The sequence below is a fragment of the Cololabis saira genome, chromosome 21 (assembly GCF_033807715.1).
Source record: "Cololabis saira isolate AMF1-May2022 chromosome 21, fColSai1.1, whole genome shotgun sequence".
Taxonomy (NCBI): Eukaryota; Metazoa; Chordata; class Actinopteri; order Beloniformes; family Belonidae; genus Cololabis; species Cololabis saira.
Window position 1 is genome coordinate 8,997,580 of NC_084607.1, and position 20,602 is coordinate 9,018,181.

General features: G+C 38.2%; 2 protein-coding genes across 3 annotated transcripts; both read right to left on the reverse strand.

Moving 5' to 3' along the window:
* Positions 1–4,225: 4,225 nt before the first annotated feature.
* Positions 4,226–11,525, reverse strand: LOC133421375 (uncharacterized). Of its 2 annotated transcripts, none has more exons than XM_061710921.1 (5): positions 10,464–11,525; positions 9,556–9,691; positions 8,008–8,117; positions 7,103–7,171; positions 4,226–5,406 (listed from the first exon to the last, which is right to left on the reverse strand). In XM_061710921.1, exons 1-5 carry the CDS (start codon positions 11,186–11,188, stop codon positions 5,115–5,117), a joined length of 1,332 nt encoding a protein of 443 aa, XP_061566905.1. In that variant the 5' UTR covers positions 11,189–11,525; the 3' UTR covers positions 4,226–5,114. The 2 variants fall into 2 exon arrangements, with proteins under 2 accessions (XP_061566905.1, XP_061566904.1); XM_061710920.1 differs by having other exon boundaries at positions 9,556–9,694.
* On the reverse strand, positions 11,232–19,510 carry LOC133422578 (uncharacterized). The gene is made up of 7 exons (XM_061712596.1): positions 19,422–19,510; positions 16,952–17,308; positions 14,925–15,081; positions 14,780–14,845; positions 14,187–14,227; positions 11,388–13,295; positions 11,232–11,256 (listed from the first exon to the last, which is right to left on the reverse strand). The coding sequence occupies exons 2-7, from the start codon at positions 17,092–17,094 to the stop codon at positions 11,232–11,234; spliced, it is 2,340 nt and encodes a 779-aa protein (XP_061568580.1). The 5' UTR covers positions 17,095–17,308; positions 19,422–19,510.
* Between the last annotated feature and the right edge of the window lie 1,092 nt (positions 19,511–20,602).

A 20,602-nucleotide genomic window follows, 5' to 3' on the forward strand; every position in this document is an offset into this window, starting at 1 on the left:
CTAAGATGCATTCATTTTCAATGGCTTTTGTCCTTAATGGATTTTTTTCTCCCTTACATTACTTTTACTTTTATACTTTAAGTAGTTTTGAAACCAGTACTTTTATACTTTTACTTGAGTAAAAAACTTGAGTTGATACTTCAACTTCTACAGGAGTATTTTTAAACTCTAGTATCTATACTTCTACCTGAGTAATGAATGTGAATACTTTTGACACCTCTGTATTTAGTAATAGTTAAAAAAGAAAAAGGCAGATGCAGAAACTGCTCTGCTGAGCCACAACAGCTGGATACGGAGTGTGATCAGGTTCCCACACATGTTCATTTTCACCGAGAGGGTAGAGATATTTATGGTTATAGTCTGCAGTCATCTCTGGGGAAGAATGCGTTAGTGATATCATCAATAACTGATCTTATCTCCCGGTCAGAGAGCAAAAGGGCCGCAGGACGACAGAAAATCTTAGTAACATGCGTCCACATAAAAGATAAAGAATGCCCCAGTTGATTGTGACGTGGTGAGCAAAATGTCAATGAACCCTAAAAATGTGTTAATGTGGATTTTAGATCCAGTGAAGCCAACTGGAATTTGATTGTTTCACCTGAAGGCCGAGACAAGTGCAGACACACCTCTGGCAGCCAGCGCCTCAGGAATGCAGATTGGGTAAGAGGAGAGTTACAACAGTTGTACCGTTGTTGTCATGTCACTATGACTAACTGGGGGGTGAGAAAGGGCTTCCTCAGTAGATACAATGACAATGACGAGAACGTGGGAGTCGCTGTAGCAGAGAAAGAGAGAGAGACCGAGAAAGAAAGAGAGAGAGAGAGAGAGTGACATTTCTAGAAAAGGAGCAACATCCTGCCCCGTAAATGGGCGTGGAGGTTTCACACTGAGTTTCACTCTCCTTCCTGTCATTCACCAGGTTACATGGCACTGGGGCTTTGGACAGGGACGGGTCTCCGTCAGAGCTGCTGAGGGGTGTTTGGATGAATACTTCTGGAAATCTTCACTGAAAACTTCTACATTTTATTGGAGACGTCTGAAGTGTTTAAGTGGAACATTGATAAAGAAATCATCCATCTGAGAAAGACTGAGGAGCAGATTCAACAAAGTGCCCTTTGAATTTGAACAGGTTTGTACTTTAATTGAACTTTTTAAAGGAGTAAAGTGTATTATTGTTAACTGTTAACTGTTTAATGTGGCCAAACTGAAAGTATTAACATCCCACTTAGAGAAGCACCGTCTGAGATTGAGGTTTACATTTCCTGTAAACAAAAGATAAATCAGAAACTTCATCAATCAGTTGAGCTGTGTCTGCATTACTGGAGAGACCAGACCAGAACGACCCTACCGGTTCCCACAAATGATTCACAGTACTGTCAAATGTTGAGTGGTGTTTTCATAGCAACACTCGGGCTGCTACAGTTGATCTCAGGACCAGGAATGAAAACACGCCGGTGTGGTGTGTGCGACTCTCTGATGATCTGAGATTAGACAAGTTGTGGATCATGTTTTCACTGTTATGACAATCCTTTCAGCCAAGCAGGAAGTTTTGGATAGTTTTAAGGTGCTATGTTACAAGTTCTTCAGCTTTAATTTTCCCCATTCCTAAGAGACTTTGTGTTTCATGTAGGAAAACCCCACGTCTGAAAAAAATGAACTGAAGGTGTTTTGTTTTGATAAATCAGATCACTGCACTAACTATCAAGGGACAGGAGCATCAACTCTGTTATTTAAGGTCACTGTTGTCTTATAAAACAATTCTCATGGGTGGTTTGGCAACATTAAACTGCCGTGACATCATTATTAGTCATATTTACAGTGGAAATAAATGAATAAATCAATCAACCAGGGTATATTAAGGCGTGACTTATCACACCTCTGGGGCAAGAAGCATCCCTCTGTAAATCAATGATTTAAATCATATCTAATCGGACAAACAAAACTGTCAAATTTTAAACTTCTTTGCTTTTCTCCACACGTCCTCATTTCTAAGCCAGACTGTTCTCATGAAATTCACTTGAACTTCTCGTATTTTGCAGCGATGTCAAAATCCCCAGAGACGCATGTTACAATAGCTGAAGCAGTTCCACTGACCACCGTAGCGGGGTCAGGTGACCGGCAGGATGACCACACTTCAAACCAAGTGACCGGCTTGCCGGGAAGAATAACTAAATGGTGCTGCAACGACAGGAACCACAGGAGGCTGGCCGTCTGCAGCATCATCTGCGGGATCTCCTGCATCGGCATCAAAGCGTTGATACACTCAGTTAAGGTAACTCACTCCAGTCAGAGGAAGTGAAAACTTGATGGAAGGTTTTTACACAGCATGATTGTGATCAGAGGTGTCAAAAGTATTCACATTCATTACTCAGGTAGAAGTATAGATACTAGAGTTTAAAAATACTCCTGTAGAAGTTGAAGTATCAACTCAAGTTTTTTACTCAAGTAAAGGTATAAAAGTACTGGTTTCAAAACTACTTAAAGTGTAAAAGTAATGTAAGGGGGAAAAAAGCCATTAAGGACAAAAGCCATTGAAAATGAATGCATCTTAGTATAATGCAAATATATTAAAGAAGCATATATGTGTACTATTGAGCATTAACATGTGTTTCAGAGAGCAGGAGATATGATGACTAGTTGCCTATAAGTATTGTAATGGTGCAAAAAGTCAAACTTCAGAGGCATGTTATCATTTATCCTAACCTTTATTGGAATGTACATCCAAGTTTAGTTGCAGGAATCTGAGGGAACGGATGTAAGAACAAAACTGGACAAGAACATCTGAAACAACCACAACCAAATTCACTCTATCCGGATGGAGCAATTTAACTGGATAGTTTTTTTTTTAAAGGCCGAAATGAAATAGAGTAACGAGGCTGTTTTTAAAATGTAAGGAGTAAAAAGTACAGATAATTGCGTGAAAATGTAAGGAGTAAAAGTAAAAAGTCGTCTGAAAAATAATGACTCCAGTGAAGTATAGAAAACCAAAATTTCTACTTAAGTAAGGTAATGAAGTATTTGTACTTCGTTACTTGACACCTCTGATTGTGATTACTTGCAAGAGTTTCAATGCAGATGAAAATCTGATTTTATCCCTAACTCAATACTTTCTTCATCAGGCTGAGAAGGAGCTGGACCCCGAAGAGGCTGCAAACTCTTTACAGAAGGCGAAGAAATTCGGCATCATCTCCATTGTGACCTGGGTTGCCATCTTGGTTTCAATTCCCATCCTAATGGCACTGTTCTCATATCTTGTCACTTTACAAGACTAATTTACGTCACAGGAAAATTCTCCAGGGCACGGTGGATGCCTGATGACGTAGAAAGCTGATGGACTGGACAAAGCTTTGCAAAATTTGCAAAAAAAAAAACTGGAAATTACATGAAACCCAGACTTCACATCTTTGGGGCTGAAATGGGACCAAAAAGAAAAGAAAAAAAGGCCCTTATGCTAGTTTTTAACTACCCTGGGGAGAAAAAAAAAACCCAGCAAGTTTTGAATGTTTTATACTACGTAATATTTATTCAGCAATATATGAACACAGACAAGTAAAAATCTAAATGTATGTATAAAATCCAGCATTGCCTGTTGTTGAAACAAGACACTACAGGACATTCAGGTTGCGTTTGGAGTTTCCAGCCCGTTTTAAAGTCTTTAAAACTCAACTTTTTGTGGCGAGGTGGGTAATTTAATCAATTTTAAGACCATTCTAAAAGAGAAAAGGCAAATAAACAGGCTGAAAACTTTCCAAACTGGCTGTAAAGTACATTTTACATATGTGAACAGTTATGCTCCAGTAATGACCCAGTCCTTGATACTTGCTATCAAAACCAATGATACCTACTGTTACTCAATAAACGGGGCGTATACAACTCTACGAGTTCAGAGTAACAACACACATATTTAATGATGAATGGGTCGTTACTGGGAGCACGATGGCATGACGGTGATCATGGCAGTGCTTCACTAGGACATCATCACATTCCCCAACATCCTAGCATTATTGCATTGTTACTATATTTTTTATTGTCAAACATATGTGGTGCTTTTATACAAACATATACGCAAAGTATTTTATAATAAAATGAGAAATATTATTGTGCTTTGAGTGGCTTGATGCATTTTGAGACACCCTCATACAAAAAAGGTTACAAATATACCTTCAAAATATCTAAAACACATTTTACAGTCAAGGCAACTTCATATTTTTTTTTATTTTTGAAAAAAAAAACAAAACAAAAAAAACAAAAACAAGGAGTACAGTAGTGACAAGTATAAACACCACAAAACAAATGCTGAAAACCACCAATATGAAGAAAAATGTTCCCCAAAAGTGCCTTTTTGTCTTCATGCTGCTTTATAAAATTATGACCTCCACAGCGATGAAATCAAACACAAGGAACTAATTCACCGAGCTCTGCGCTGAGCCAACCCAGATCACCAACGCAGTTTTAGTTCTTTGTATTTGGCTGAGAAACTGGTTGTAGCAAATGCAAATCTCTTGCTGGTACATTTACTAGTAAAATTCAGCCTTAAATAATAATAATAATAATAATAATAATAATAAAATAAAAATAATAGCTGCCTTTATGAAAAACTTGCATTGACGCTGTGAGGTGACAACACAAGTGACATGCTGTTTTTGGAAACATATCAAATGTAATCTGCCTTTTCATCCTCACAGCGAAGCAGAGTTTGAATCCAAAACGCACCAACTTTACATCAAAACTGTTAAAAATGTTTAAACCAAACCAAATTGGTTTTGATTCACCAATCATTGATGGAAAGTGGTCGAGGCAACAACTGGACGGCAGTCTGAAAATGAAAAATGATTGAAAGACTGACGGTTTACATGCAATAACATTTTACCACCACATGTGTAACCATCATCTAAGAGACAACACAGTTACTGTACTAAAGATGTATTGTTCTTCACTTTGCAGTACACAAATGCTATACAATAACTACCCAATTTAGAGCTTGCCATTACAACATCTATTCACCTGACATCCGAAGAACCGGCACAGACTTGTATAAATAGTATAATCTGTTAATTTAATTGCTCTCAAATGACTGACACTGAAAAAAACAACAAAAAAAACACAAGCTTCCATCATCTGTCTTGCTGATCATGTGCCAACCACAATTTCAGCTGATCGAGCTTTGAGCAGAGCAGCGAGTCCACGTCCTGAGCGCTGAGGGACGGTCCGTCTTTAGAGAAGCTTCCTCGTCTCGTCCTAGAACCGGAAATACCTACTTTTCCAACGCCGACCAGAGGTTTCTTTGGTTTTCTGGCTTCACCGCCCTCCGAGAACTCCAAAAAACGCTTGACACGCCTCTGGCCAAACCAAGCCTCGGAGCCATCCCTTCGCGTGAGAGGCATCTCGAATATGCTTTCCAGCCGACTGAAACAGGAGTGACAGTCAGTCAGTCATTGAATCAGGTCAGTTGTTAAGTCATAAAAAAAACAAAAACCAACAAAAAAAAAACTGGATTGTCAAACAACTTTTATCAATTATCTATGGACAATAGCTTCTCCTCTGGTTTAAAGTCTGCAGACAATGAAAGGAGCCACTTCAAATATTCACAAAACATTTCAGTACAGTGTGGTCACCCTGATATTTCAGACATTATGGAACGCATCAAATACAAAAAGGAGAAGCTGATGCTGACAGGTCAAAGTTTTTTGATGGTTTAAAAACTAACAGTCCCTCAGGAAGTAAAATAACATTTTACTTTTCATAGAGAAACACAACTTAACTTTATAGTATGTAGCACTACTGTTAATTGTACTCTTGCTTTGCAACAACCCCTTACTTCAGGGGTGTCAAGACTCATTTTGCTTGGCGGGCCGGATTTGACCAATTTTTTTCTCGCAGGCCGCACGCTCAAAATAACAAAAACGGTGCACATTTTTTTTTCTATTGTTATCTAATCCAATATCAGTTTAGTTAATTTTAAAGGAAATATGCACTTTGTTTACACTCTAATTATGTAAAATATATTTCTTCATGATCTTTTCTTGAAATTTCTCGTTTTTTTTCAAATTATGTAAGATACTTAATATAATTTTACAAAGATAAACAGAAACAAGTATGTTTTTTTATATTTCGCTTTTTTATAGGAAATTTAATTAAAAGCAAAATCTTTCTTATTACATCCAAGAGTGTTTCTTTGTGATTTAGAGATTTTTTCCAGTACAATTTATTGACTGCATTTATTTTTAAAAATTGGCGCGGATATTTACGCCAGTGTGCCGAAAAAAGTCAGCACTTCTCTTTTAACTGTTTAACTTTGTCACTATCCTCGTATTCAAAACTGAAATTCTCCGAACAAATATCTTCTATCATCTTTTTAGCAGTGATATTTTTCCTGCGAAAATATATAATAGTAGTCAGTTAATAAAAATAAAATGACTGTCTACAAAGAAATAAAATCGGCAAATGCATTCTAGAAAACTAAAAAAAATGTTGAAAACTGCTCTGTTTGTGGAATAATGATGGATTTGTAGAAGAAATATATTATCGGATATGCTGCGATTCGTGGCAATTATTTATGCCTTCCTTTTTAGTAAATTAACATTTTGTTTTTTTGCATTGGAATCTTCTTGCGGGCCGCATGAAAACCTCTCTCGGGCCGCATGCGGCCCACAGGCCGCACATTTGACACCCCTGCCTTACTTAGTGGATGTATTGCTGCAGAGGAGAGGTAGTGGTGGCAGGCTGCTCTACGCTGGCCATTTCTCTCAGTGGTTAGAATTCATTACCTTTTAAATTAGCCAGAGTTTGTCATGTGGGTTTGTTACCCGCCCACTGAGACCGATGTCGGCCATTTCTCTTATTAAAGCAACATGCCACATGCCTGTAAGCAGTCAGCAAAGACGCGTGCACAGTGGGCAGCGGGGTAGTTCATTTAAAATAATAAGTGGCCGAGGCCTGGATCTGGGCCAACGCCGTCAATAAAGCTATAAAGCTATAAATATTTCAATTCCGAAGTTTAATGGAAAACTGGGATGGAAGTGTGGCTTAATCTGTCCTCGCTCAACTTCTTCAGCATGCATGAACACTATGTAAATATTTATTTCATCCGTCTGGAGCTTACCTCTCTGGGGGTTTGCTGTAGTTCTTATTGGTGTAAATTTCTTCCAAGGTAAATTCCTTCTTTTTCACCCTGCAGCGTAACAGAGGAAAGTAATGGAGCATTCAATCAGAATAGTAAATAAAAAGTAATGAAAAGACAGTCTGTACACACTGAAATGCAATTCCACAAATTATCTTGTGAACCAGCAGAGTTTTTGTCGAGACATGAGGCACAACAGTGATTTATTTTTACATTTCCAACTGTGCTGCATAAGTCTGAATCCAATTTTTGTGTTTTTTCCCCACTTTTTCCATCAGATAGACTTCATTAACCTCCATTAACTTTTCTTGTGACCACAAATTAAACCAATTTCTTCAAACTTGCCATAAGTTGCAGCTAAAACTAAACCAAAGAAAAGGTCAGATTTAGGTCAAAATGTATGTCATTTGATTATCAGATGTATTTGAGACAGTATGTCAATGTTTCGTTTCAGAATAAACTAATGAAATCTTCCCGTTTGATTTTGTAAACTCACTCAACTAAAAAGAATTAGGACTGTTGCAGAAAGTAATGCAATCTGAAGAACAGAGCTCAAACTTGTCAAAATAAAACCCTCAAGAGAGCTTGTTCCAAAAAATAAAAGCATCTTATTAAAAGCTCACAGCATGTATCTGCAATAAAGTGCCTACTGAGATGGCTGCGAACACGTTTACTAGCATTTGGCAATATGCAAATACATTTTTTTTTTTTTAAAACAACAAAAAAACAACTTTTGTTAGACTTTTCCGTACTTAACTGGGTCTCAACCGCCTTGGTCTTTATCCTCTCGCTTCATCTGGGTCTTACTAACGACAAATGTGTGTATGTGACCTATATAGGTGTTGGCAGTTGGCAGGTGTTGACAATCATGTTTGCCAAGTACGTACCTGATGGGTTTGGGCAGACCCATGGGTGTCAGGTTGGTCTGAGGTTTGGGGAGTGTTCTCCGAATTCTGATAGATGACACCTTTCTTTGTTCCTCATGCTTCTGCACAACCTGCGATGAATAACAAGGACAATTGAAGTTAATTGAAATATTACAGAGGTAACATGAAATGAGCTTATATATACTATGAGCTGATAAATGCATCTAGAGTATGAAAGGCGTTAAGAGTCTGATTTAGAAAGAGTTTTTGTATTTAGTGGACTTCTACTCTAAATAATTTTAACAAGCCTCCTTATGATCAGTAGGATGAATCAACATGTCCTCGAGAGTTTTATTGATATAGTTTAACAGTAGGGGTGTAACGATACACTAATCTCACAATACAGTACGATACACGACATTGAGGTCACAATAACGATACGATATTATAGCAGTATTTTTTTAACAACCTTGAATAAGGAACATATGTCTGGAAAAAATGTTCTTTTATTTGAAAGACACAAAATACAAAACAATACTGTGCATTTGCCCTATTGTTACAGTTTGTAATGCTTTATAACTGTTTAAGTTTTAAAGAGAAAGCCAGGCCAACCATTTTCCACAAACTGAACTAAAAGTAAATGTCAGGTTTGCATTATGATCTTCAGTTTCATACAAGTACAAATATTTTGCCACAAACTGAATAGTTTCTGTCATGTATGATTTGACTTTTTTCTTTTCCAGAAATTTAACAACTAAAATTGAATAAAAGTAAATAAATACATACAATTTTACATCATAAAAAAGATTGTTTCATGCTCACCTTATAAGTGCAAGAGGAGATTTGTTTTTGTTAAAGTTATTTTGGTAATTCAGGGTTCATTATTTTATAAATATATTCTTTATATTCTGATGTAAATCAGGGACTATAATGACACTAGTCAGTTTATCTGTAGTGATTAGTCTGTTTTAGATTGGGCGGAGTGATACGCCACAGTACGGCACTAGGTGCTGTGTTGATGTTCTAAAATCCTACACTGTTGAGGGACATTAAAGTACACTGGAACTCAGCAGAAGTTGTCCCCGTGTTTATCCTACTCACGACCCCGAAAAAGGTGTAATTTAATAAGGTAAGACTTAACTCTACACCAGACTTACATAAGTAAAAGTTCAGAGCTCAAAACGGGACTAGTTTCTTCTAAGCAGAGTTAGATTTTGGTCCGCGGGTAGGATGCGTGGTCGGATGCGCGTTACTAGTCAACACAATAAATTAATATTAATAACCCAATATCCCAATACAGTTTGTCACCTCCACGACACGTATTGTGACGTTTTTGTATCGCGAAATTTCGTGGCACGATATGTTGTTACACCCCTATTTAACAGACATTAATGAAGGCAAGTTCTTTTGTATAAGTGTGCCTGATGAAATATCTACTCCGACAATGCTGCAAGGAAGTTTTAAATATAACTGTGAGAAATGCAAAAGCGAAGCCTTCAAAGTGACTATTCAGCTGTAATTCATATACTATTTCAAGCGCTAATAACAGTTAATTACAATAACGTGTACCTTAATTTCAGAGTCGGACAAAGCCTTTTCCTCCGTCAACCCGACATCTTCAAACTCGTGACTGGAGGAGCTCGTGTCCTCGCCATCCTCCTCCTCGCTCGGTTGTCTTCTCTCCCCGTTACACGGCAAGGGCTCCCTGCTTTGAGAGGCAAAGTTCAAAATAATCACTGATTTGACTAGAGCTGGGGATCGATTCATATGTCAAGAATCGATTAGATTCCGATTCTTAAGATTCAGAATCGATTATCACCATTTGATTCGATCCGATTCGATATTGATTTGGGTTAGTGTTGCCTGGATTATATGACTGTAAAATAACTTGAAATAATAATTTCACAATAATTATTGTGAAATAACTAAGAAATAAATAACTCAAATAGGCATTTCAATATCCATTTAAAGTGCAAATAAAGAAAGAAATTGCAACAGCTCAAGCAGTAAACAAATTATTTTAGCTTGTCTGATTTATTCTGTCACCAGACACACAGCTTGCCATGAAGCACCGGCATTTTTCAGGTATTTCATGACAAACCGTGTCCGATAACAGAGAAACCAAACAAGCTATAGTAAATATAGATAATATGAACTTCATTGAACTAATATAACATTTAGAAATTTAAGCTGAAATGTCCAGCATTTTCTCTAAAGAAAAGTTGAAGTTTTCAAAACTACTGGGACTACTGGGATTAAAGTTCACCAGGCAAAAATGTAATGATGAAGAAGAAAAAAAAAAAATTAATTAAAAAAAAAAAAAAAAAAAAAAAAAAAATCGATCTTTAGACATACAAATCGATTTTTAGGAATTAATATGAGAATCGATTTAGAATCAGGAAATCGATTTTCTCAACACAGGCCTAGATTTGACGAAGAAGATCATTGACATAAACAATTTTGATACAGTTCCTTACCTGCAACTTGATCCCAAGATGTCACCAGAGTCAAGTTTTGGGATTAACCCTGGAGAACGCCGTATGGGGGAGCTCAACTGGGATGTCGGGGAGGAAGAGCAGGAAGGGGGAAGGCAACTGAAAGGGCTGGGGCTTTCCGCAGCTCCCCTGCCCTCCAGCCTCCTGGACAGGAACGCCAGGGGACTTGACAGAAAGCAGGCGGCGAGGGCGGAGAGGGAAGTGCTGGGAGAGTGCGTGTGACCGCCGGACAGGTGCTGGGTGACGGGGGCGGATCGTTTGGACGGGTACACCTCCTTCCGAAGACACAGAGGAGCCAGCTCCCTCTCCACCTCCACGCTGCAGACGGTGTGCCGACGGGCCCGCCGCAGGGACCGCCGCAGCAGACCGTGGTGATGCGACGAGTGAGTTCTGCTGTGTTGTGATGAATGCAGAGGCGGCGACCAGGGAGAGTCGTGGGGACGGAGGGACGGGATCTCCGGGCAGGAGTAGCTGCGCAGCAGGGATCTGGAAGAGCCGTTTCCTGACGAGCCGGAGCGTGACACAGCCAAATCAGCATCGTCCATAGATTTTGTCACCTTTCCACTTTTCCGTGTCTTAACATGAAAAACTCTACTTCTCCTCCGTTGGCCATCTGCCCTCCTTGGCATCGCTCCAGCTGGTTTTGTGTCGGATCTTCTTCTGTTCCTCCTAATGTCAGAGTCTGTTAGGAATATGTCATCCGTCATAGAAGGAGAAATCTTCTCTTCCCCATCTGTAAGGTGCTTTCCTTCACTCAACTGTACATACGAGTCCCCTGAAGGTTGGGCGGGCGGAGGAGCGCATAAAGAAGGCGTCCTTTCAAAATACTCAGGGTCAACTGAGTTTTTATTTTTACAGTTTTTAGACGGGCTGTCTTTGGTTATCAAATGAAGCTTGATGACACACCGTTTTGTTTCGGGAGTTTTGGTGGACACCAAGAGCTCGTCGTCACGTTTGAGACCGTTCTTGGGTCTCTTGGGTGGCCTGCCCCGTCCTCTGCTAAAGTTCTCTATTTTTTTAGCTTGTCGAGAGGCAGAAAACTCAGTGATCACTGATGAGGTAGACTTCAATGTGCTGCTCGTTTCCGTCACTGAACTGACATGATTTGGCGATTTCCGTTTCAGCGAGCTCTTGTTCGTGTTGCTGCTCTTGCCGGTGCAGCGCACCGGCTTTAGATCAGCATGGACGAGTAATTCAGATAATGGTTCCTCCTCAGCTTGTTTCGTCGAGGTGACAGCCAAACTAGTTTCTAAGGCCAGAGTGCCATCATTGTTTAAATGAGGATTACTAAGAGCTGCTCTCTTCTTCAGTGTCTTGCAGGAACCACTGAGTTTGGTTTTGCTGCCCTTCAGGCGGTCATGTGACACACCACTGCTCGTTTCCTGTGAGCAAACCAACATGCCATTGGAGGAACCTTTACTCCGATCAATAATCACCTCCTCTCTTGTAACATCCATTTCTTGTCCACCTTTTCCTTTCCTATTCGCTCTTGTTGACTTAATCTGTTTCTCTTTAACAGGTTTGATAAGTCCTTCATTTTCAATTATACTTTTAGGCCGACTTGTTATTTCACCATCTAAAACCATATTTGACACTTCATCCATTTGTGAAATGGCCGTCACTCTTTTCCTCTTTACAGAGTCTTGGGAATGACAGTTTATCGTCATTCCCCTTTTTGCTCGTACATAAGTTGATACTGGACATACGTCAGAGTTCGGCTGGCACTCCATCTGCGATGAATCTAAAGGTCTCTGTGAGGTTTTATTAGCACCGTTACGTCGACTGTTGCCGAGGCTTTGTCGAACTAAGCGACATGTCTCCACATTAAGAGCATCACTATCATCCGGCTGATGACGGTCTGCGTCCGGCAGAGCGCAACAGGCCGACGTAGACAAAGGCAGTGATTTGTTTGTTACACACGAATCGATTTTGTTTAATTTCACCAAACTCTGCTGAGAAAAAAGCTTCTCGTCATTGACTTTGGGTAAAGTCAATTGCTTTTTGAGTCCAGAGGTCGGAAGCCTGTCAACTTTGTGTAACTCGGACCTATTCCTGGTTTGCTTTCTCAGAGGAAGCCTCTGCAGGGTTAAAGGCTCGTCTTTCTGGTCCTCAACAGCCCTGGATGTCTTTAACTCGAACTCGTGTGAGGCACTTGCTTTGGTAGAGGCTCGTAACGGCAAAGAGGAACTCAAAGTGGAGTCCAAAGATTCTGACACTTGCTGAGCGTCAACACAAGCTAAAGGACGGTGTGGTAAAGGCATCAAATCAGGCAGGAGTTCTTCCTTCTGGTTCAGCGCGCATTCAGCGGTCTGTTCAGACTGCTGCGTTGACGCGTTATCAAATTCAAGCTTTTTACAATATTTGGGAACAATTTCTGCCCTTTGTGCATCTTCAATATTACTAACACTGTGCTGATTAATTTTAGCAACCTGGTTTTCATTTTGCCCTTCAAGATCAGGACGTTTAACACTCTCTTCATCAGCTGCGTCGACGAGCAGCTCGCAGTCATCAAGTTTGTCGGATTGGTCCATGGACGGCGGAGGACTGTTGGCTCTGAAGAGTTTAACGGGACTCATGACTATCTCCGTGAAGCTGGCCATCTTTGACTTCAGGGACTGAAACAATGGGCCGATGACCCATCCTTTGGAGAGGGTTATGTTTCCAGCATCCTCTGCAGCAGGTAATTCCCCGCATGTAACCATGTCGGGCAAAGCTGCGTCCAGATTTGGGGCCGTAATGTCTTCAGATGGTTCAACTACATTTTTGTCAAGAGTAACATCCATTTCTCTTTGTGGGATTTGTGGGTCCTTTGGCCTGAAATATAAATGGTGGAGGGGAAAAGTTGAAAAGTGAAAATTGAACTCAAAATAAAGGACCACTGAATATTTAAAATAAAACTACACGCTCTGCCAGTTATTATGGTCTGAATGCAGTTTTTTGGTCGCCTACTGTAGATGTAAAAATATATATAAAATGATACAGAAGACTTGCCTACCGTCTAAATAAATATTACACATACAAAAACAGGACACTTACTAGAGATGGGCGGTATGGACTAAAAAAAAAATGTATCACGATAATTTCTGGCATTTATCCCGATAACGATAAAAAAAAATACCAATTCAACTCCACCTTTTTAACTATAAATCTATCTCGCTCTCAGATCCGCCATGTTTGTTACACAAAAACATCATCAACAGGAGTTTATCCTTCCCTCTTTCTTGCTCATATCTATCTATCTTTCTTTCAGGCTCATTTCTTTCTTTCTTTCTTTCTTTCTTTCTTTCTTTCTTTCTTTCTTTCTTTCTTTCTTTCTTTCTTTCTTTCTTTCTTTCTTTCTTTCTTTCTTTCTTTCTTTCTTTCTTTCTTTCTTTCAGGCTCATTTCTTTCTTTCTTTTTCAGACTCATTTCTTTCAGGCTCTTTCTTTCTTTCTTTCTTTCAGGCTCTTTCTTTCTTTCTTTTTCAGACTCATTTCTTTCAGGCTCTTTCTTTCTTTCTGGCTCATTTCCTCCTTCCTGCTTCCTTCCTTCCTCCCTTCACGCACGTTGTGCGTGGATTTAACGCAGAACCATAAATCAGTTTTAAAAAACAAAAACGTCAACGGGAATTTATCGTTTTTACCGTGAGATACAAATTCTTACCGTGGGGAATTTTTTTGACGGTTTATTGTGAACGGTAAAATATCACCCATTCCTAACACTTACCCATTTTGGCACTCTCTGTTAAACGTGACATCATCTCCATCCTGCAAAAATAACATTAAATTAATACAATTTTACAGTTAACCAAGTTGCAACAAAAGTCCGCTAATTTTGATCCTGACAAACCCATAATAAAAAAATTCTAAAGCATTTTTCTGAAAAATTAAGCTGTGTGTTTATTCTTTAAATCATTTAAGAGAGGCAGACCTACTTCCATAATTATGGAAAAAGTAGTAACAATCTTTGTTTGCCAAAATATTAAGGACTTGATACTACACCATTTTTACTTATTACACTTCCCACTTGATTTTGTTATTTCTCAACGAGGAAAAGGGGGCAATAAATAATCTGTGTGTTAGTAGGTCACATTAAGATACTCAATTGCTTGTTTGTGTCAGATGCAGCAGACCGTGAAGGAGCATTAAATCATTCAACTAATCCCTCACACAGTTCTGCACAGATACCGGCACCGACGAGTTTATAACATGTCAAACAAATCAAAAGGCACAAACAGAAACAGTTTCCCAGCTTGTCTTAATTGGACTCACACAGATGATGCAACGAGGAACACGTAAATTAAAGGAAAGAAACCTGACCTTGTGGGGGTTTTCATGTACATGTGTCCTTTCAACTCCAAGCTGTTTAAACTGTGACACTTGGACCTATAATTGAGAGGACAGAAAGTACATTAGCAGTGACTCCATTACTAATGAGCTTCTGAATGAGAGTTCGACTCCATACCATTCTCTCCCTTTGCCTCTTTGTCGGGGAACGATTCTGCCTGGACGGTTTCTGGGCGACTGGCCTGTCTGAGCAACCCTGCTTGTTTTGAGTGTGCCCTCTAATCCCTTGAAAGCGACCACTCCTCCGGTTTTCAGACAGTCCATGATTTATGCAGCTTTAAATAAATACATAAATAATAATTAAAAAAAAAAAAGGGCAAATTAAGCCAATAGTCGGCATATTTTTTTTCCTCTTCGGAGTGAAAAGGCACAAATAACCTTGGGGAAGGAAAATGCATCTACACTAAAATTTAAAAAAAGCCAAATATTATTATTTGTGTAATGAAACTAGCAAGGCTACATCCACATTAGTCAGTTTTCAATTGAAAACAACCATTTTAAAACAAGACTGACCTGTTGGAAAAGATCTCCAACCCCAATGCACCGCCTCACTGGGCATGCAGGTACAAGTGAAAACAAGCTGAAAACTCAGCTAAAAATAAGCTTTAATTGTAGGATGCTTTTATGAGGGCTGTTCTGCAAACCATAAAGGCATTTGCAGTTCTATCAAATACAGACTTTAGCTGAATCAAAGCTGACAGCTAAGGTGACAGAGACAGCACTGTTCTCTCCACGTTGTCGTTGCTTATACTGTTGTCAACGCATGTCTGTGTCATCTTCCGGTTATTGGTCATATGACCGAGGCTTGGCAAATCAGGGAAGGATGTGCACCGGCAGAGAAGAGCAAATTGTGAAGCCGATCTGTGTAACTTAGGGCTGTGAGATTAATCGATTTTAAATCTAAATCGGATTTATTAATAAAGACGATGTTAAAAAAAGGAAAATCGGAAAATCGATTTTCCTTTTTTGCAGCTGGCTGCATTACAGACAGAGCTCGTCTAGTCATCTTTGTTTGGTCAAGAAAATTGTAAATGTTGTCACTTTACTAAACTCAAGGAGGATTTACAGTATCTTTCAATTGCACTTCATTCCCAATAGGGAAATTTGTTTGCTATTTTTCTTTAAAAATAAAGATAAAATATTTGAAACAATTTATTCCATTGTATTTTGTAGTTTTACCAAAAAAATCAAAAACGAAAAATCGGGTTTTCAGAGAAAAAAAAAAAATCTGGATTTTATTTTTGTCCAAAATCGCCCAGCCCTAGTGTAACTACATGATTATTTCTAAATGTTTTTAAGTTTGCTGCATTAAACAGCAGCCAAAGCCTTTTCAAGCTAGAATAAAGAGGATCTTTTCTCTGCGAAGGATTTCAGCAGAAGTGTGGAAGACAGAATCACCATAACAAGTCTTACAGTTTTAAATGAAAACACTCTAGTGTGGATGTAGCCTGATCTGAAATGATTCACTATAAAAACACATTGAATATAAAAAACAGAATCGCTTAAACGCACTGAATACAAGTCAAGTACAAAATTAATTACTTCCCAACTTAAGATGCTTATCTTTAAGATTTTACACTAATCAGTAAATTCAGATGCTTAAATTTGGAAAAAATGACAAGTTAATTTTAAAACAAGTTAACTCACACCAAATTACTAAGTAACAAATTTTCTCTGCGGAGGATTTCAGCAGAAGTGTGGAAGACTGAATCACCATAACAAGTCCAACAATTTTAAATGAAAACACTCTAGTGTGGATGTAGCCTGATCTTAAATTACTTTAAAAACTCATTGATTATAAAAAACAGAACCGCTTAAAAGCACTGAATACAAGTCAAGTACAAAATTGTAATTACTTCCCAACTTAAGATGCTTATCTTTAAGATTTTACACTAATCAGTAAATTCAGATGCTTAAATTTGGAAAAAATGACAAGTTAATTTTAAAACAAGTTAACTCACACCAAATTACTAAGGTGCAAACAAGCATCATATTCCAGGCAAACTGAGAAATTTTGATTAAAAATGTTCACTTATATCAACATATCACTTAGTATCTTTGTAAACCCATAAAATCAATAACAGCAACAATGGGAATAAATTAGTTGAGAGCAAAAGAAAGGACAATGTGCCACAACAACTATACCTGGGAGTGATGTAGGAAAAAGGGGGGAGAGGTGGTGGAGGTTCACTGTGGGGAGGTGCACTACAGACGGGGTTGGGGGGAATAACATCTTCATCCATCGGACAAACTATCTTAGGGAGTGAGTCAGAGGGATAAGTCAACATCCCTGTCTTTCACTTTCCTCTCTCTCACACACACTGTGTGTGTGTGTCTCTGTCCTTGTTTGGCCTTCTCTGTAAATAACAACAATGGGGTGGGTAAAAGCAAACAAGGGCAGGGTATCACAACAACAACAAAAAAAACACTTAAAAAAACAAAGGTCTGCACAATTAAGCATTACTTACTCTTTTATGTTCTGCAGTGGCTGTTTATTGAGAACTAAAAAGAAAAACAAGATATTCACAAAAAACGCTTTTTGCATTTAATTTAACATTTAAATATAAATAAAAGGGGCGTCCTATAGTGTCAACCACAGAAGCACTGGAAAAACTCAAAATCTTAAGTATATTTGTCTTATTTCTAGTTAAAATGTCTAATTTTTAGTCCAAATAAAAATCTTTAAATTACATTTAAAACAAGACTCATCACTGGAAAAAACAACAATTTTCACCTGTTTCAAGTAGATTTTCACTTAAAATAAGTAGAAAAATCTGCCAGTGGAACAAGATTTTTTTTGCTTTAATGAGAAGATAAATCTTGTCCGACTGGCAGATTTTTCTACTTATTTCAAGTGAAAATTTACTTGAAAAAAATTTACTTACTAATTTTCTTAAGATTGGGGCATGATGTGTTGCTTTTTTAGTTCTTGCAGATCAGACAGATTTATGTATTTAAGTGATGTCTTGATTCTACAGATCTGACAGTAATCAGACCTGCACGTGGCCAGAGAAATTGAACAAAACAAAAAACAAAAAAGTGTGGTCATAGTAACCACAGTAACTTTTATGATCCCTTAAATTAAATAATTGAAGAACTGCATTTTGCATTTACTCAGGTTATCCTAAAATTTGCCTGATAAACCGTGTTAGTGCAATAAAAAAGCAAAAAAGCAAAACAAAGTCTATAAGGGGGCAAATACTTTTTTTTTCCCCCCACAACACTGTCACACTGCAAAAACTCAAAATCTTAACAAGAATAATTTTTTGTCCAAAAAAAAAAAATCTCATTACACTTAAAACAAGACTCATCACTGGAAAAAACAAAATTTTTCACCTGTTTCAAGTAGATTTTCACTTAAAACAAGTAGAAAAATCTGCCAGCGGAACAAGATTGTTTTTGCTTAAGATAAATCTTGTCCCACTGGCAGATTTTTCTATTTATTTCAAGTGAAGATTGTAAAATAAGTTATTTTTCTGGTAATGACTCTTGTTTTAAGTGTAATGAGATTTCTTGACTAAAAATGGGACATTTTAACTAAAAATAAGACAAATATTCCTGGTAAGAGTTTTTGCAGTGGAGTAATGGAGATGGAAATCTTCCTACAGTTGGATACTAACAACTTGTATTAAATTAGGCGTATTGAACACATTTGTCACCAATTTAATTGTATAAAAGTCGTACTATTAAAGATTTTTCTACTTATTTCAAGTGAAAATTTACTTAAAACAGGTGAAAATGGTCAAATAACAAGTTATTTTTCTGGTAATGACTCTTGTTTTAAGTGTAATGAGATTTTTCGACTAAAAATTAGGCATTTTAACTAGAAAATAAGACAAATATTCCTGGTAAGATTTTAGTGTTTTGGGGGAAAATCCTCCTTCCATTGTTGAATTTTATTTTTCCAGCCACCGGCACATGTTTAGTTCACTAGCCAGTGACCGAAAAGTTGTCCAGTTTTAGTCAAAATAAACACACTAAGGTGATTTAAAAGAGAGACCTAAAGCTGAAGGATAGATTTTATAAATGATTAGGATGAAATACGACACTTTTCAGTCAAACTCGAGCGTGGTCTACTTGCTGGAAGCAAAACCTAATTTTTCCACCTTGTGTTTCTGAGCCAAGATAAACAAAACAGCACATTTAAATTCAAAACGGACGGGGGAAATAGTTTAAATATAGCCTATTAAACACTGTGATGTGATGGAGGTTAGTCTTTATCCCATTAACAGGGCATGAACCCGCTAAGAGTTATGCCGCGTTCCATTTACCTCGGAAATCGGAACTGGGAACTGGGATTGGCACCCATCTTTGAATGGTAACTCGGGGGTGGTGAAGCTTCTCCCACTTTCCTAGTAGGAAATCCCACTACGAGGGGCGTTCCAGTTGAAAATTCCGACTGGGAACTAGGAAATTCCGACTTCCGAGGACAAATGGAACGCGGCATAACATCCACCTACTGTGTTGCAGTTACCGCAGCAGGCAATAGCCGTAGCCGGGAACTGTCATTCCTCCAAACGTGATAAATGTATCACTATATAACTTTGTACGTCCTTTTTCCTGCATTTTTACTCGCAAGTGTTAATTACTGGCTAAATAGATGAGGCGGACCTACCTGAAAGCTTTAACTGGACGGTAAAACAAAACCCCGGACCCGCCGTAAACACATGCCGGACGGACAGACGGCGCCCTGCAAGAACCCCACCAATTCGTTTTTTTACAAATCCAACAGCCAATCAGAGCGAGGCGTTCTCCTGCCAGGACCGCCCACCGTGGAATCCAGCCAATCAGAGGGAGGTATTCTCTTGACGGGACCGCCCCCGCAAAATCCAGCCAATCGGAAGAAGAGTTTTGGGGTCGCGTAGTTTGAGGGCAGCCAATAGGAAGGTGACAGAAAAATAGCTCATGAAAGTCTGTCTTCTGTGTCCTCGGGTGACACGGTTAAGGTAAAAGAGAAACATTTTTAAAAGAGTCAAATTTAAACGTGGGTTGAGGTCACAACCAATTGTTATTAGTACGACTTTTATACAATTAAATTGGTGACAAATGTGTTCAATACGCCTAATTTAATACAAGTTGTTAGTATCAAACTGTAGGAAGATTTCCATCTCCATTACTTCACTGCAAAAACTCAAAATCTTACCAGGAATATTTGTCTTATTTCAAGTTAAAATGTCCCATTTTTAGTCAAGAAATCTCATTACAATTAAAACAACAGTCATTACCACAAAAATAACTTATTTGACAATTTTCACCTGTTTCAAGTAAAATTTCACTTGAAATAAGTAGAAAAATCAGCCAGTGGGACAAGATTTATCTTCTTATTACAAGCAAAAAAATCTTGTTCCACTGGCAGATTTTTCTACTTATTTTAAGTGAAAATCTACTTGAAACAGGTGAAAAGTGTTGTTTTTTCCAGTGATGAGTCTTGTTTTAAGTGTAATGAGATTTTTTTGACTAAAAATGAGACATTTTAACTATAAATAAGACAAATATTCTTGTTCAGATTTTGAGTTTTTGCAGTGTTAGTGTTGTGGGGGGGAAAAAAAGTATTTGCCCACTTATAGACTTCGTTTTTGCTTTTTTATTACACTTACACAGTTCATCAGGCAAATTTTAGGGATAACCTGAGTAAATGCAAAATACAGTTCTTAAATTATTTAATTCAAGGGATCATAAACGTTATTGTGGTTACTATGACCACACCTTTTTGTTTGTTTTTGTTAAGCCGAGTTCAATTTCTCTGGCCACGTGCAGGTCTGATTACTGTCAGATCTGTAGAATCAAGAAATCACT